Below are 19,139 nucleotides of genomic sequence, written 5' to 3'. Positions count from 1 at the left end.
CGACAAGGCATGGGACTGTGACTAGATATTAAGCCATGAGAAAGGGTTGGAAACTAGATATTAGGGCCTTGAATGAAAGGTAGGATGAGAGATCAGGTTCAAAGTGAATTGGCACAATATGGACTTTGAGGATGGGGAAAGGGCCAAGAATGTTGGTGTTAAAATAATAAAAATATTTAAAGGGATCTACCTAATCATGGTTCCATGTGCTGTGCTTGTATCTATTCCAGGAGGCTCCCTTTAAGTAGCTCGGCAGCACTTATGAGACCATGCGACCAATAATAGACAATGATGGCTTTGTCTCATAAAAAGAGTCCTAATTTCCTGGTCATTGTTTTGGAGAATTGCTGAGGGAACTATACTATTTCAACAAGGTTGATGCTGAAATTGTATCAATGCTGCAAGGATGATTTGCAACTGGATGTGCTGATCTGAATTTGTACTCTTATTCAGACTTACTGATATTGAACTTTCTATGTCTGAAATGCTTCCCCTTGTTATTATTTCTCCATTGTATCTTATCATCTAAATGTTCCTATGGGGCTGATCCACCCTCTTCCTCTATGTAAACATTTTTATCATGGGCTAAAGTTTGGCTACCCTTCCAAAGTACATTGGGAAGCCAATGCATAATTATTGAATGTTGCCTTGGAGTTAAATAATCTTCTATCCTTGTGGTCAAGTAGAATTGAACATCTATGACACATTTCAAAGCAGTTAAGAAAGTTCTCATGGTTTTTGTTATGCAATGAGGGCCAGATTGATCTGAGGCCATTCACTGGAATGTGGACTTCCTGGACCGCCTCTTATGGAAGTGCCAACTTCCTCCCTTTCACATCTGTGACCCAGGTCGGGTTTGGGAACATCAGTTTCTTGTGTTTGTGTTTGTTTCCCATGTATGTGAATGTCAGGGACATAAAACTTAGAATTAGGCCATTCAGCCCATTGAGACTGTGCTATCATGCAACATCTTTTTACTGTTTTGACAATTGGCAAGCATCTGGTCACACATTAACTAGCTGTCACTACCCTTCTGAGAGCAGGACGTTCTACTTACAAGACGTAAAGCTCCCCAAATAAGAGCTAACTTCAGTGACCCAAATTGTCACTTTTTAAGAGCAAGAAATGGATTAGCAAACATGGCTGGCTTACCTCTAATCTCAACAATCTGGATGGCACCATTTTTTAAGTTGGATTTGGCTGGAAGATCCTATGTTCCCTAATGTTCAGATCAACTCAAATGAAGGAAAAGCAAATTGCCTAATATTTCCTTCTAACCTGCCAACCTAACGGTAAAGGTTCAGTGGGCAAATTTCCTGTAATAAAGGTCCCTGACATCAGCTGAGAAGGACCAAGACCAAATATCTACACACACTTATACAGGTTAAATTTTAACTTTTAGCTATTATGTGGAAATTTCAGGCCATTATATAGCTGGTAAAATTTAAATTGGGGCATACAACAGGGTTCATGACTGTTTTATAGCAACTTGAAGCACAGAGCTTAAATGCTTTAGCTTAACATGTCTGAAAGACTGGCGTCCTGTTCCACACACCTCAATCATAAGCAAATACTTTGAGAGGCCGGTCAAGGACTACATCTGCAGCATGCTACCACCCTCAATGGACCCTCTACAATTTGCCTACTCTAACACAACCTATCTACAGACAATGCCATAGCCACAGCACTACATACTGTCCTCACTCACCTGGAGAAGATGGATGCTTATGTTGGAATGCTGATTTGTGGACTACAGTTCAGCATTCAACATCATAATTCCACCCAGGCTTGACAAGAAGCTCAGAGACCTTGGCCTGCACCCCACTTTGTGCAGCTGGATCCTAGAATTCTTGTCGGATTGCCGGCAGGTGGTAAGGTTGGGTTCCCTCAACCCTGCCCCTCTGATCCTCAACACAGGTGCCCTCCAGAGCTGTGTCCCGAGTCCCCTCCTCTACTCCCGATACATCCATGACTGAGTTGCCACGTACAGTTCCAATCTGCTGATTAAATTTGCAGATGACAACATTGATAGGCCTATTTCCAACAATGATGAGATAGCCTACAGAGGAGAAGTCAATGCCCTGACAGTGGTGCTAAGAAAACACCCTCTTCCTCAAAGTCAAAGAAACAGAGGAGTTGATTGTGGATTACAGAAGGAACTGAGACAAGCTAGCCCCTATTGACATCAATAGGACTGTTGATGAGAGGGTGATTAGTTTTAAGTTCCTCGGTATACACATCACTGAAGATCTCACCCGGACTGTGTATACCGGCTGTGTGGTAAAAAAGTCCAACAGCGCCTCTTTCACCTCAGATGCCTGAAGAAATTTGGCATGAGTCCCCAATTCTTCAGGACTTTCTAGAGGGGCACCATTGAGAGCATCCTGACTAGCTGTATCATTGCCTAGTACGGGAACTATACTATCCTCATTCGCAGGGCACTGAAGAGAGTGGTGCAGACAAGCCAGCACCTCTTTCCTCTTTTCAGGACATTTACAGCAGCAGATGGATCATCAAGGAGTCCAGCCACACTAACCACAAACTGTTTCAGTTGCTACTGTCTGGAAGTGGTACCGCAGCTTTAAGGCTAGGACCACCAGGCTCCGGGACAGCTTCTTTCACACACATAACAATTCTAGTGTTTGGGCAAGATCCTCCCATGTTTCCCCTCTTTATTGCTTGTACCTTGCGATGGCAATGCAACATAAAGATTTTTACTCCCTTGGATGTAAGAAATAAAATAAATACAATATAATAAATGTATAACTGCAGTATACTCGGGTGTTTTCTATGTCACTCATTTTATAAATAACTAGGTATAACCAAAGTTGTTGTGGACAATAGTGAAAAAAGTAACTGTCAGAATAATCCAAACACTTTTCTCCTCTAAGTGAAACCTGTGCTTCTCTGGAAACATTTGAATTTACATTTTTTACAGGAAAATGTATCAAGGTATTTCTCAAAGTTATCGCCAGGGTTGTTACAAAGGCTGCCGCTGTACTATAGACATCTCAATATTGTTTATGAATTTCTAAACAATGGCAGACATTGAAGGAGAAACAGGGCCTAGTTTAACCTGTTTTTTTCTTGACCTGTCCCAACGATTCATGTTCCCTCCTTTCACTTTGTCCTTTCCTATCCCTCACTCATAGACACTGCATGTGTCTTCGTAACTGCTAGTTTCATTCTTTATATCTGTCTGTGCCATTTATTTTCTAGATACATAACACAGATGAATCCAACCTGAGCCTGAATGGTTCAAAGGGATCCAGCTTGAACCAAGCACAAAAATCTGCTTCCCATTGGACTCTGGTTGGATAGGCACATTCTTGCTCAGGGTAAACATGTTCGCAAAGATTAAGAGGGTGGAACAACACATTAGGAAACTTTAGATGAATTCCAAGTCATCATTGCAGAAACATGAGAGCATGGGTCTTATACTTGGACAATAAAATAAAATAAAAGTTTTCTATTAAATTCCTGTGAAACAACTTTGCACCCTGACAATAAAGATACAGGATGAGAATCTGGAAAGTGTGATTGCTTCCCATATTTTGAGAGCCACCTCCAAAGAAGATAGACAATGAAATCCATTGCCTTCAGTGCACCAGCATAGACTTTATTCCTTTGGTGAAAGTAGTATTTAAAGATCAAAAGCACAGTGCATTCTCCTATGGAAGAATATTGATCTGGAGAACAGGGTTTTAAAATAAGGGATTGTTCATCTAAGACAGAAATTAATTATTTTTTATAGGTAGGTAAGGAACCTTTGAGTCTTTGGAAATCTCTTCCTTAAAAGGCAGTAGCAGCAGTAGGACTATTTAAAAGGCAGAATTAGATTGATTATTGTTAAACAAGGGGGGTGGAATGTTACCATGAGTAGTTGGACATATGGAGTAAAAGTTCCTGCTTAACCCTTCTCCTAATTAATATGTTCATATGTTTGTGTGTGACCTGGACCAAGGCCCATGGTCTACTGGACAGCAATGATCCCTGCACTTTATGCACTGGTGAGGCATGCACTACTGACAGTAGGCACAAACTGGTACTGGAGAAATATCATCAACTTTGTTTCACAAAACCCTCCAGGTCTACTGACAAGGTAACTAGATAAATGTCAGCATGTTCTTGCAGCCAGTATCACAGCCATCCAGACTCTAGTTATACTTAATCCTCTCTTTCTCCAGCGTACAGGCAAAGTCTGTGAATAGCCAACGCAAGGCTTCTGAAATGGACATCTAACCCCAGGCTCAGATATGTCAACGGACAACCAGGTCAGGAGAGGAGCCAACCAATTCAACCAATGGTGGGAATTTCTGATCTATGATTATTCAAAACCGAGAAAGGGCTTTTAGGGTGGAATTGAAAACCTTGAGTCCATATGTCAAGTGCAAACTAAAACCCAGCTTAAATCCTAGGAGTAACACACCATCCTCCAACCTACCCACCCATTCTGATAAGCGGCTTCTTTGCCAGAGACTGTGGGTCCCAATTTTGCCCCAACAGCCAATTCGGAACCCACACTATTGCAGTGAAACCAAGTAATCTCAAGAACCAAGAAACTAGAAAGGAAAAACCTACAAAACACAGGTTAGATGGCATCGTCCATCACAATAAAAGTCCTCCCCACCATTAAGCACTTCTACAAGGAGCGCTGCCACAAGCAAGCGTCATCCATCATTAAGGACATCCACCATCAAGGCCATATTCTCTTTTTGCTGTGGCCATTGGGAAGGAGCTACAGGAACCTTAGATCCCACACTACCAAGTTCAGGAACAGTTATTATCCGTCAACCATCAGGATCCTGAACCAGCATGAACAACTTCACCTACCTCAACACTGAACTGATTCCACAACCTATAGACTCACTTTCAAGGACTCTTCAAATCATGTTCTAGGTATTATTTATCTATCTATTTATTATGTTGTTTTTGTCTTTGCACAGTTTGTCTTTTGCACATTGGCTGTTTGTCATTTGCTTTTTGGTGCTTGATCCTATCGTATTTCTTTGTTCTACTGTGAATGCCTGCAACAAAATGATTCCCAGGGTAGCATATGGTGACATATGCATACTTTGATAATAAACTTCTGGTAAGATGGTGGCACACTCAGTCAAGGCGGCTTCCATGGGGCTAATCCAGGGTGGTATTGTCTATTCTAAATGTAGTTTTTTATGATCACAAGACCCTGCTGGCCATTAAAAATGTAGAGTACTGCAGGTCCACCCCATTAGCAAGTTGTTCGTTGGTGGAGAAATTGAAGGAGTTAGTGCAGATCATGCTGCTGCCTTCGTCAGGGAAGCGTTGGAGTGTGTGGACGAAGAAGGTGTATAGTCAGCAAGTGATCATCTTAGTTGCTTTTCCTGTGACAGCAAGACCCTTGTTAATGCTGCAAATGAGCTTCCCTGGCTTATTGGCGAAGAGTGTAGGAGCTGCATGGCCTTCATCATAGCGAGCACGAGGTCTCAAGCCATGGTGTTGCTTGCTTGCAGCCGCTAGAGAGAGGCATTGGATTTGTGTACACCTCCAAAGTGCCAGAGGCAATGTGGTGCAGCATAGCAAAAGGATTTGAGTACAGGAGCAGGGAGGTTCTACTGCAGATGTACAAGGCCTTGGTGAGACCGCACCTAGAGTATTGTGTGCAGTTTTGGTCCCCTAATCTGAGGAAAGACATTCTTGCCATAGAGGGAGTACAGAGAAGTTTCACCAGATTAATTCCTGGGATGGCAGGACTTTCATATGAAGAAAGACTGGATCGACTAGGCTTATACTCACTGGAATTTAGAAGATTGAGGGGGGATCTTATTGAAACATATAAAATTCTAAAGGGAGTGGACAGGCTAGATGCAGGAAGGTTGTTTCCGATGTTGGGGAAGTCCAGAACGAGGGGTCACAGTTTAAGGATAAAGGCGAAGCCTTTTAGGACCAAGATGAGGAAAAACTTCTTCACACAAAGAGTGGTGAATCTGTGGAATTCTCTGCCACAGGAAACAGTTGAGGCCGGTTCATTGGCTATATTTAAGAGGGAGTTAGATATGGCCCTTGTGGCTAAAGGGATCGGGCGTATGGAGGGAAAGCAGGTACAGGGTTCTGAGTTGGATGATCAACCATGATCATACTGAATGGTGGTGCAGGCTCAAAGGGCTGAATGGCCTACTCCTGCAGACCATCTGGCCCTGGGGATTTATCTGCCTTTAATCCCTTCAATTTACCTAACACCACTTCCCTACTAACATGTATTTCCCTCAGTTCCTCCATCTTACTAGACCCTCGGTCCCTTACTATTTCCGGAAGATTATTTATGTCCTCCTTAGTGAAGACAGAACCAAAGTAGTTATTCAATTGGTCTGCCATTTCTTTGTTCCCTATGATCAATTCACCTGTTTCTGACTGTAAAGGACCTACATTTGTCTTGACCAGTCTTTTTCTTTTCACATATCTATAAAAGCTTTTACAGTCAGTTTTTATGTTCCCTGCCAGCTTTCTCTCATAATCTTTTTTCCCTTTCCTAATTAAGCCCTTTGTCCTCCTCTGCTGGTCTCTGAATTTCTCCCAGTTCTTAGGTGTGCTGCTTTTTTTTGCTAATTTATATGCTTCTTCTTTGGACTTGATACTATCCCTAATTTCCCTTGTCAGCCACGGGTGCACTACCTTCCCTGGTTTATTCTTTTGCCAAACTGGGATGAACAATTGTTGTAGTTCATCCATGCGATCTTTAAATGCTTGCCATTGCACATCCACCATCAACCCTTTAAGTATCATTTGCCAGTCTATCTTAGCTAATTCACGTCTCATACCTTCAAAGTTACCCTTCTTTAAGTTCAGAACCTTTGTTTCTGAATTAACTACGTCACTCTCCATCTTAATGAAGAATTCCACCATATTATGGTCACTCTTACCCAAGGGGCCTTGCACGACAAGATTGCTAACTAATCCTTCCTCATTGCTCAATACCCAATCTAGAATGGCCTGCTCTCTAGTTGGTTCCTCGACATGTTGGTTCAGAAAACCATCCCGCATACATTCCAAGAAATCCTCTTCCTCAGCACCCTTACCAATTTGGTTCACCCAATCCATATGTAGATTGAAGTCACCCATTATAACTACTGTTCCTTTATTGCACGCATTTCTAATTTCCTGTTTAATGCCATCCCCAAACTCTGTTAGGTGGCCTGTACACAACTCCCACCAGCGTCTTCTGCCCCTTAGTGTTATGCAGCTCTACCCATATTGATTCCACATCCTCCAGGCTAATGTCCTTCCTTTCTATTGCATTAATCTCCTCTCTAACCAGCAATGCTACCCCACCTCCTTTTCTTTCCTGTCTATCTCTCCTGAATATTGAATATCCCTGGATGTTGAACTCCCATCCTTGGTCACCCTGGAGCCATGTCTCTGTGATCCCAACTATATCATATTCATTAATAACTGTCTGCACATTCAATTCATCTACCTTGTTACGAATGCTCCTCGCATTGACACACAAAGCCTTCAGGCTTGTTTTTACAACACTTAGCCCTTATACAATTATGTTGAAAAGTGGCTCTTTTTGCTTTTTGCCCTGGATTTGCCTGCCTGCCACTTTTACTTTTCACCTTACTACTTTTTGCTTCTCCCCTCATTTTACACCCCTCTGTCTCTCTGCACTTGTTCCCATCCCCCTGGCACATTAGTTTAAAGCCTCCTGAACAGCAGTAGCAAACGCTCCCCCTAGGACATTGGTTCCAGTCCAGCCCAGGTGCAGACTGTCCTGTTTATACCGGTCCCACCTCTCCCAGAACTGGTTCCAATGCCCCAGAAATTTTAATCCCTCCCCCTTGCACCATTTTTCAAGCCACGTACTCATCTGAAATATCCTCCTATTTCTACTCTGACTAGCACGTGGCACTGATAGTAATCCAGAGATTATTACCTTTGTAGTCCTACTTTTTAGTTTATCTCCTAACTCCCTAAATTCACCTTGTAGGACCTCATCCCGTTTTTTACCTATATCGTTGGTACCTATGTGCACCACGACCACTGGCTGTTCACCCTCCCATTCCAGAATGTCCTGCAGCCGCTCAGAGACATCCTTGACCCTTGCACCAGGGAGGCAACATACCATCCTGGAGTCTCGTTTGCGGCCGCAGAAACGCCTATCTATTCCCCTTACAATCGAATCCCCTATCACTATAGCTCTCCCACTCCTTTTCCTTCCCTCCTGTGCCACAGAGCCACCCATGGTGCAATGAACTCGGCTGCTACTGCCTTCCCCGATGAGACATCTCCCCCAACAGTATCCAAAACAGTATATCTGTTTAAGAGGGAGATGACCCCAGGGGACTCCTGCACTACTTGCCTACTGCTACGCTGTCTAGTGGCCACCCCTTCCCTTTCTGCCTGTGTAGCCTTTACCTGCGGTGTGGCCAACTCACTGAACGTGCTATTCACAACTTTCTCAGCATCGTGGATGCTCCAGTATGAATCCAATCGCAGCTCCAGATGCTCAATGCGGTCTGCCAGAAGCTGCAGTTGGACACACTTCCTGCACACATAGACGTCAGGGACAATGGAAGTATCCCTGATTTTCCACATGTTGCAGGATGAACAAACCACAGGGCCGATCTCAGCTGCCATGACCTACCCAATATTTGCCTCGACTTTTGAAACTTTCTCCTTTGAAAGGAACTTACCCGGCTTTACCTCACTTGGAGTGAAGCTCGTCCTCCGCCTCTTCTCATCGAAGCCTCTCCAGTCAAAGCTCCACTCCTTCACTGGCCACTTTCCACAGGCCGCTCCGCTTGAGGTAACCCTCTATTTATTTATTTGAGCTTTTCAAACTGTTTGGTCACCTGACCTCGATTGCCCAATCAGCTACTTTCTGCTGAGTCTGAGCTATTCAAATCTTGATTGTCTAATCAGCAGCTTTCTGCTGAGCTATTCAAATCTTGATTGACTTGATTGCACAGTCCAACTGTCAAAACTGCCAGAATCTCTCAAGTCAAAGCCTCAAATCTCCACTCCTTCACTGGCCCACTCACTCACTGGCCACTTTCCACCGCTTTTAAATGATAAAGAATTTTTTTTATCCCAGAATGTTTTAAGAACAACATATGATATCAAACCTGGGTAAAGTACGTATTGAGAGATTCTCCTGATAGGCATCCAGATCCACTAGACCAAGACTACTTGAAGCACTGCTGTTCCCATTGCTAATGATAAAAAAGGGAATTTGAAATTAAATGGGATTCTTCCTCATGTTTAAACACATCTTTCAAAAATGCAGATAATAATGCCACCACAACTTTTGAAATTTATGCTCATTCACTCTTTTATGTACAATTAAACCACTTCCTGTTCATACCAAAATATCAAACAACTTCAGATGGTTCAGGCAGAAAAAAGCAACAATTTCCAGGAGGTTTATTGACTCTGTAAAAGGACCTTAAATAGTTACAGCATAGTGGGACAAAAATGTTTTGCCTGATGGCCTGCTGCTTGTAAATTCAAGAGTGCAAAGAAAATTGAGTTAGTTCAGGGCATGATACAAGGACCAGGCCACATGGTGAAGGCAGGAACTGGGGAACGGGATAGGATCTTGAAAGAAGGTCAACTAATTAGCCAGCCACTCCATCCATAGATAGAATGGATGTAGAGAGGATGTTTGCTATACTAGCAGAGTCTAGGACCAAAGGGCACATCCTTTAGAACAGAGATCAGGAGGAATTTCTTTATCCAAAGAGTGGTGATTCTGTGGAATTCATTGCCACAGATGGCCATGGAGGCCAAGTCATTAGGTATATTTAAAACAGAAACTGACAGGTTCTTGATTAGTAAGGGTGTCAAAGGTCAGGGTAAGAAGGCAGGAGAATGAGCTAAGAAGGATAACAAATCAGCCACGACGGAATTGCAGAGCAGACTCAATGGGCCAAGTGGCCTCATTCTGCTCATATGTCTTTTGGTCTTTCAAATGAGATGCCATGCTGAGGGATTGTACCCTCTTAAGTTGGATGCAAATATATCTTTTATATAGTATTGAAGAGGGGGTTATCTCTAATATCCTGGCTAATAATAATCCCTATTACTGAAAATGGATTATCTAGTCTTTACACCATTGTGTGAAGTTGTTTGCAAATGGGCTGCCACATCTCCTATGCTACTATAGTGACTAAACTTCTAAATTACTTTCTGGCTGAAGACTACTTTAGGACACTATGCTTTATATACTTTATACGAATGCATGTTTTTTTTTTTACTTCTACATAACCGATGATGGGTCTGCCTTCCATGTCAGCCATTGAGCTCACCTAGAGAAACAGAGGCGATGGTCTGAACAACTTAATGGTTAGTTCTCATATTTCAGATTACGTTTTGTCAAAAACCATATTGCCAGCATATAGTGTTCTTCACCCAGTAACTATCCTTCCATTTGTCAAAGTGGCTCAAATGCAAATATCATAGCAGACACCACAGAATGGAGTTATCAACCCTACTACCTGCATGCTGCTCACACAGGTCAAGGGTGAGTGGACACTACTGCTCACAAATATCTCAGAGCTGACTTGCACTGCTTTCAAAGTAATGTGGGTGCATTGAGTGTCGCTCTGTACCCATTGGAAGCCTGTAGTCTGAGAGAAGCCATACATTGTTCTGTGGAATCCACAGTCAACACGAATGGAGAGTGCCGATATAGGAAACAGTAAACTGTAAGGCATTGCAAGTTGAGATTCAGAAAGGGGATTTGTTTCCTGAGCACTGTGTGCTCATGGCCTCTTGCTGAAAATCTTTTTCCAATCGTCCTCCTTAAAGCTTGCCCTCCTCTTTTAGAGCACCTCCACTCCAGCAGCCAGAAGTGGAACTTCCTGATGGCCAAATATTTTAATTCTGATTCTAATTCCCATTCCAACATGTCAACCTATGGCCTCCTCTTGTGCTATGATGAGGCTGCCCTCAGGGTGGAGGAGCAACACTTTAAATTCCTTCTGGGTAGACTCCAACCTGATGGCATGAATATTGATTTCTCCTTCCAGTTAAAAAATTCCCTCCCCTCCCCTCTTCTTCTATTCCCCACTTGGCCCCCTTACCTCTTCTTACCTATCACCTCTCCCATGGGTCCCCTTCCTTTTCTCCTATGGTCCACTCCCCTCTCCTATCAGGTTCCTTCCTCTCCAGCCCTTACCCATCTGGTTTCACCTATAACCTTCCAGTTATCTTCCTTCCCGTCCCCTACCTTTTTATTCTAACATCTTGCTGCTTCCTTTCCAATCCTGAAGAAGGGTCTCAGCCCAAAACATCAACTGTTTATTCCTTTCCTTAGATGCTGCCAGACCTGCTGTGTTCCTCTGGCATTTTGTGCATGTTGCTTTGGATTTCCAGCATCTGCACAATCTCCTCTGCTTATGTTTTTCCTCCTCTTTTTGCCCACTGCTTATTATTCCAGCCATACTGTGTTCCTAAGGGAGCATCTGCACACACAACCAGCCATTTAACTGATTCAATTATTTACACTCTAGTTGGATGTTACAATATTATTTCTGATGATCACCAATCATACCATAGCCCTTTATTCTTAATTATGATACTATTCCAGTCCGGGATAACAAACTACTGTTTCCCTGACTACTTAACTCTTTGTTTCACTGAATCATTTCTTGTAGTTGATGAGTTCAATCTCATGAGCAACATTCATTTTAATTTGCTTGAAGGATGATTGAATCCTCAACATTTTGTTATGAACCTACTGTCAAGTCTATAAATTTAAGTAATAATCACCCAACCTCTCATTCTTCAATGAATGTGCGGTAATATTTTTAATGACCTCTCGCTGAGATGAAGATAGCTACTGCTGTCTTCTGTGTGGTCCTCTTCATTAATGAGCTGTGACCAGCTTCCCATGCTATCGTCACTGGTGCTTAAGCTGCAAGGATTCTCTTCTGATGTGGCTTTCTCTGTTATTGGATTCTTCATAAAGCTTATGGGCCAAAACAGAAAGAGGAAGTTAATTACTTGATGTGATACAGAACAATCGTAAAGAAAAAGTCCTTTTGACATCCCCCTTTTAACCCAATTATTAGCTAGATAAATGACATTTCAAAGCTATGCCAATGACATTCTATTTACAGGTGTTTGACACTATTTGGAATAAATTACATTTTGCTTGTCATCAGACTTGTAATTTTTACTTTTATACAACTAGGCAAAGAGCGAAAAATGATCATTCAAAGAGATGTGGAAGTATTTACATTTATTTCATCACAGTTTCTGCAATCTCCCTGCAAGTGCATATCATACAGTTTTACCACACTACACATTACACTTGATCTTAGCCAAAAGGCCGAGAAGCGATTTTGTGAACATCTTTGCACATTTCTGAGGAAGTTCTCCCACTTTGCTTACAGCACAGAGACCACTCACTCAGTTATACAGTAGAAAAGTCAAGAGCCACACCTATTTGCTCTAGCTGCTCTTGGTGAACAAGGTTACATAAGAATATAAAAACATAAAAAAGCGGGAGCAGGACAAGCTGCTTGGTGCTCCAAGCTTGCTCTGCCACTATAACTGATCCAAACCTACCTCAAACTACTTCCTGATCTGTCCCAATACGTCTTCGATTCCTTGTAGCTGAAACTCCCACTTGAATATAATCGCCTCCACCGCTCTCTGGGGTGATGACTTCTAAAGATTCATGAAACTCGTTGGGAAGAAATCCCTTTACACGTCGCCTTAAATGAACAGTTATTCTGAAACAGTGATAACCCCACTCTCCATGTCAATCCTATCAATTCCACTCAGAAACTTTTAAGTTTCAGTGATCACCTCTCATTCTAAACTTAAATAAATATAGACCCAACCTGCTCAACCTTTCTACATATGCAGTCCCTTCATTCAATCTAAGTGTTTTAGTCCTGACATATAGAAATCAAAAGTACCTTGTAAAGTTGCATCAAAGCTTTCCTACAATAGACTACATACCCAATGCAAGAAGTCTTATCATTCTTTTAAAGTTCATAATCTGTTGCTATATCTGCATGTTTTGTTGTAGTATTTCACTTATTATAGCCTTTGGTACTGGAACTTGCATTCTCACACTTTGTTTAAAATATATAAGCGTAGGGACCGGATGGTGTGAACCCCCAAGGTCCTGACGGAGTGTGCTGAGCTGCTGTGTGGAGTTCTCCAGTGCATTTTCAATCTGAGTCTCAGCCTGGAAAGGGTCCTGACTCTGGTGAAAACATCATGTCCCAGTACCCAAGAAGGGCCAACTTAAAGTCTTGAATGACTACCATCCAGTGGTCCTGACCTCACACATCATGAAGACTCTAGAGAGGCTGGTCCTGGCTCACCTCCAACCCTTCAATCCCCTGAAGTTTGTCTACCAGGAGCACATTGGAGTCGATGATGCTACTTGCTGGACAGAGCCTACTCCCATTTGGAAACAGGGCAGCACTGTGAGGATCAGGGTTTTTGATTCTACAAGTGCCTTCAATACCATACAGCCCTTATTGCTGGGGGAAAGGTCTGTTCGATGGGGATTGGTACTTCCATCGTATCCTGCATAATGGACTATCTGACTAGCAGACCACAGTTTGTGCGGCTTCAGAGCTGTCTGTCAGACATGGCTATAAGCAGCACTGGGGCCTACAGGGTTCCCTTCCTTTTACCCCGTATACCTCGGACTTCAGCTATGACACTGAGTCATGTTATCTGCAGAAATTCTGTGATGACTCAGCAATAGTTGGGTGTATAAAGAGAGGACAGGAGGATGAATACAGGGCCTTGGTGAAGGACTTTGACAAATGGTGCAAGCTGAATCATCTGCAGCTGAACATCAGAAAGACAAAGGAGATGGTGATGGACTTTAGGAAGTCGAAGCCTGCACTGCTCCCTGTTACTATCGATGGTGAGGATGTAGATGTGGTGAGGACCTGGTGGTGCACCTGAATGACAGACTTGAGTGGAGCACCAACACAGAGGCTGTGTACAAGAAGGGCCAAAGTCACCTCTACTTCCTGAGGAGTCTGAGGTCCATGCAGGTCTCTCCTTCACAAGTTCTACAGAGTCTGTTGTTGCCAGTACAATCTTCTATACAGTGGTGTGTTGGGGCAATGGCATCAACATGGGTGATGCCAACAGGCTCAATAAACTGATTAGAAAGGCTGGCTCTGTTACAGGAGTCAAACTGGACACACAGGAGGTTGTGGTGGAACAAAGGACCCCACGGAAAATTCTGGCATTTCTGAACAATGTTTCTCACCCTCTGCATGCTACCTTGGCTGGACAAAGGAGCACTTTTAGTAATAGACTAAGACAACTGCGCTGCTTTAAAGAGCGCTATATGAGGTCATTCATACCCTTGGCTATTAGGCTCTATAATGAGTCAACCTATAGCCATGGAAGTGATGTCCCTTCCTGTGAGACTGTTTGAAATAACTTATTTTTTATTCTTTCTTCTCTTCTAATATTTATATATCTGTGCACTTGTAATGTGACTATGACAGTGTAATTTCCTTTGGGATCAATGAAGTATCTATCTATCTATAATTTTTTTTTCAAATTTTTCCTTGCAAATTAAATAACCTCATACTTACCCACAACACATTCTTCCAACTTCTTTCCGCTCTCATAACAAATCTATATACCTGTGTGGTTCTTTTACCTAATTTACCTTTTTATCATCAACTAATTTGGCCACGGTAGACTAAGCCACTTCATCCTCGTTAATTGTTAGTATCTGAGGCATCGGCACTTTGCTGGTTACTGATGACCATTCCAACACTGACCTGACTTTCTGCTCATTAGCCTCTCCCCCGTTCATGCCAAGATATTGCCCCATGCCATCTGCTTTTATCTTGTGCCATAGCATTCAGGGCAGGATCTTTTGAATGCCTTTTGGAAGTTTGTACATATGACATCAAGAAAAGGAGATAAAGAACCCCATCAAAATGGATCCCCGGAGCAGGATGTGAAAGGTAAACAAGTACCAAAGCTTAGCTTCATTGATGGTGGGAAAGGTCTTTCCTGTGAAAATATGCATAGTTACAGGCTCAGAGATATCACAAGCTTTCCTGATAAACATGATCATCAGTCAGTTCCATCTGGATTGTACGTTTGCCTGGATCTCCAAGTGAATAATTTGTTGACGTTCATCCTAAACAGATGTGACGCAGGACTGTGTTCAGTTGGTTACTCCCAAGATGCACACTGACAGATGCTCCAATAGTTTCTGGAAGATTGTCAACTTGGTATACCATGCATATTAATCTTTCAAAAACTAGCTGATCTTTCTGAAGAAGGAGTTGCCAATGACACAGTGATGCAGCCTGGCACACTTCTAAGGGGTGGACTAGCTGAAGGTTTGTACAGCACTTGCAAGGCCTCTTAGGGAAAAGGTCAGAGATTGTGGCTCCTGCACCTCAGTCTGCATTGGTCCTTAATGTGTAGTCACACATCAGTGGTTGTCTTTTGTTGTGTGCAGACCGCTGCAAATATCAGCAATACCAGAGTATCAAAGAGGTATGATAGCTTCTGTGACAAAAAGATATACTATCCAGGAGTAAGTTAGGGTCAGGTGAGAAGAGACAACTGCTTGTCTGTTCAAGTTCTGGTGTTGGCACAGGTCGGAAATCATTCTGGCAATTGGGTGAAGTAGTATCAGATTGATCATCAGAATCAGACCCTGTGGAAGGGATTAGTGAACAGGTCATTGGCCTAAGGCCTATTTGGGTTGAAAGGTAAGAGGTACTGGGTCAGCATTGGGTCTGCACTGAGGTAAGGAGTGTTTGACTGCCTTGAGTCAATAATGGAGGAGGCCTAGATTTGGGTTGGTTAATAATTGGGTAAGGATCTTTGGGTTATTTTGATATTCAGGCAAATATCGTGGGAGCAATGCAACCATTAGAAAAAGGGCCTGGGACTGTGTTAAGATGGCATTTTGGAGAAAAGGCTTGCGTTAGGAAAGTGTTGGGGATTAGGTCTGGGGCCTGAGGTAGGTAGATGCCTCTTTTTGGTGCAGTGATCAGTGAAGAGCTCCAGGACCATGACAGATATCCCCAGCCTTCGGTGATCAACTTCAGGACCTGGCATCAGGGTGGAGTAGCAATTATTGTGGGAGAGGACTCAATAAGGGAATGGCTGGGGTCTGGACCTCGACATGGGTTCTCAGGGGATTCCTTAATTAGTGAGTGGCAAAAATCCAAGCCTGGTGGTCAGGAGGAAAGGAGAAAAGATAGGACCTGGACTGGTGGGGTGGTCAGCGGGAGATTAGTGGGGGATTGGTTTGTTGGATTGAGGACAGTGGTCAGCACAATGTGGTGATATGGCACCAACCCATCTCTCAGCAGGTAAATAGGGAATGACTTGGTGGGTAGGTTGCAAGGCAGCAGGTATTACAATGGCCTATTACCGTCTAAGCATGGCTGATCCCATGACAAAATAATCAAAATTCCCATGCAACGCCCCAGATCAGCATTTATTTGTAAATACTCTGATTTGGTCTCAGTTACTCCATTACCTGAAAGATAGTTATGGAAACATTCAGCAGGTGAGGCACCATCTACGTTAGTTATCTTCATTTCTGAAGTTAGTTGCCTGACATATTGCCCACAGTTTGAGATATTGTGTGTCAAGTAGCCTCTTCGTATAGACTGGGTGCAATCTGACTTTCATAATATATTTAACTCTTCAGTTATATCATTTATGAGGTCATAAGCTTTGAAGTTTTAAATCCTTCTATGCAAAAGTGAGGAACTTACATGGGGACTTATAAAAAAATACTACAGTTGCAACTGGCTAACTTTTGTTAAAGCATTTTAGGAAGGATGGAAAGGCCTTAGAGGGGGTGGAGAAAAGAGGTACTTGAATGGTCCCAGTGACGAAGGCCCAGGAATATTGGTGCATTAGAGAAGCCAGAGGTGTCCTTTGAACAGATTGCATCAACAAAATACCAGAATCTATTGATTCTTGAAAGATCATTGTTAATGCCTCCGCAATCTCTCTAGCTACTTCCTTCAGAATCTGAGGGTGCATTCCATCAGATCCAGGAGATTTATCCACCCTCAGACCATTAAGCTTCCTGAGCACCTTCTCAGTCGTAACTTTCACTGTACGAACTTCACTTCCCCTGACACTCTTGAACGTCCGGTATACTGTAGATGTCTTCCACTGTGAAAACTGATGCAAAATACGCATTCAGTTCCTCTGCCATCTCTGCGTCTCTCATTACAATATCTTCAGAGTCATTTTCTATTGGTCCTATATCTACCCTCAACTCCCTTTTACCCTTGATATACTTAGAAAAGCTTTTAGTATCTTCTTTGATATCAGTTGCCAGCTTCCTTTCATAATTCATCTTTTCCTTCCTAATGACCTTCTTAGTTTCCTTCTGCAAGTTTTTAAGAGCTTCCCAATCCTCTATCTTCCCACTAGCATTGGCTTCCTTGTATGCCCTCTCTTTTGCTTTTACTTTGGCTTTGACTTCACTTGTCAGCCACAGTAGTGTCCTTCTTCCATTTGAAAATTTCTTCTTATTTGGAATATGTCTGTCTTGCACTTCCATCATATTTTGCAGGAATTCCAGCTATTGCAGCTCTGCTGTTCTTCCTGCTAGTGTCCACTTTCTCAAAGTACTTTCTAACTACTTATTCACATGTACACCAGGTCCCTCAGGAGCTGCAGCCGTTGAAATTTGTACCTTTACTCTGTATTACCTCTCCTCATTTATGTTGTCAAACTGCACTAGTCTGGATTAAATATAATCTGTATATCTCTGCTTATTTTCACAGCCTTTGCCTTGTTTAAGTCTACCACTACTCTCCACCCTATTCACCACACCTCCAAGTTGAATTCTCTGCAAACTTGAAAATTTTATCCTCCATAGTCTTGTCTTCCATGAATATGTATTAAGAAAAGCTCGACTGACCTCTGGGAAAATGTCCACCAGTTTGATAAATAACTGTGTGCCATTTCTCTCCTTTCTGTCCCTAAATCAGTTTATTTTCTATGCTGCCACCAACTTGTTTACTCTAGTCAATTAATAACTTGCAGCATGTCACTTAGGGTTAGTAACTGAACTGGAACCAGCCTTTACACAAACAATATTTCCCTAGCACTGAGAGTTTATATTTCTGTTGCATGCCTCGGGCTAATAAGATGCCTTTGGGACTTGAACGTATCAACAGTAATTATCCAGTTTTCTAATAATTACCTGAAATAGGCTGTTACACAAACAAAACCGCATTTTGTAATAATGGATATTTTCTTTCTAACAGTGATGAACTCCCTTTGACCTAGGGAAGAACTCTCATTAACCAACTTCTCTGGGTGACAGCAGTATAACTACAGGAGCTTGTGACACCCACTCTGAAGTTCAAGGCTAAACTATCATCTTGGGTGAGACAAAGATCACCCCTGAGGTTAAGCCCAAGAAATGGAAACCAATGAACATAATTTAATGAGAATCTGCTCTGAACTGAAATGAAATAATGATTGAGACAACCTGAATGGTTGAATCCTGAAAGATTCTGTTGATTAAAATGTAGCAGATTTTTCAGAGCTTTTGAAGTGTATCATCAGTCTCTTAAATGAAGGTAACTAATGGGTCTTTCTTGATTATTATCGTTATTATTATAATATTTGAATGGTTATTTGGAGAGCAATATGTTATGACTGATGACAGTTCTGTCCCCACCTATAGTAGTGAATGGGGCTGAGATACTACTGACATGAACATTGGCATGAACATTGATTTCTCCTTTTGGTAATTTTCCCCTTCCCTTTCCCTCTTCTATTTCCCACTCTGACCTCTTACCTCTTCTCCTCGCCTGCTTATCACCTCCCCATGGTGCCCCTCCTTCTTCCCTTTCTCCCATGGTTCACTCTCCTCTCCTATCAGATTCCTTCTTCTCTAGCCCTCTACTTTTCCAATCCACCTGGCTTCACCAATCACCTTCTGGCTAGTCCTCCTTCCCCCACACCCCCCAACACCAAATCTTAATCCAGTGTCTTCTGCTTTCTCTTCCAGTCCTGAAAAAGGGTTTTGGCTTGAAGCATTGACAATTTATTCATTTCCATAGGTGCTGCCTGATCTGCTGAGTTCCTCCGGCATTATGTGTGTATTGCCTGAAGAATTCAAATGCAAATCCTCATCCTACCATCAGATTGTA

The 19,139-nt window shown here is 42.5% G+C and overlaps 1 protein-coding gene across 3 annotated transcripts in view; it reads right to left on the bottom strand.

Annotated features, from left to right (window-relative positions):
* Nucleotides 1-19,139, bottom strand: part of sphkap (SPHK1 interactor, AKAP domain containing) — a 139,644-nt gene that overhangs the window by 11,028 nt on the left and 109,477 nt on the right. For 2 of the 3 annotated variants that reach the window (XM_073041348.1, XM_073041347.1), the window contains exons 8-9: nucleotides 11,798-11,950; nucleotides 9,105-9,191 (exon numbers count right to left, since the gene is read on the bottom strand). In XM_073041348.1, coding sequence (XP_072897449.1) covers nucleotides 9,105-9,191; nucleotides 11,798-11,950 — 240 coding nt within the window. The remainder of the gene's footprint in view (nucleotides 1-9,104; nucleotides 9,192-11,797; nucleotides 11,951-19,139) is intronic. The other variant, XM_073041349.1, reaches the window with a different exon arrangement.

Source organism: Hemitrygon akajei, chromosome 3 (assembly GCF_048418815.1).
Source record: "Hemitrygon akajei chromosome 3, sHemAka1.3, whole genome shotgun sequence".
Lineage (NCBI taxonomy): Eukaryota > Metazoa > Chordata > Chondrichthyes > Myliobatiformes > Dasyatidae > Hemitrygon > Hemitrygon akajei.
This window is presented reverse-complemented; position numbering and strand designations above follow the sequence as displayed.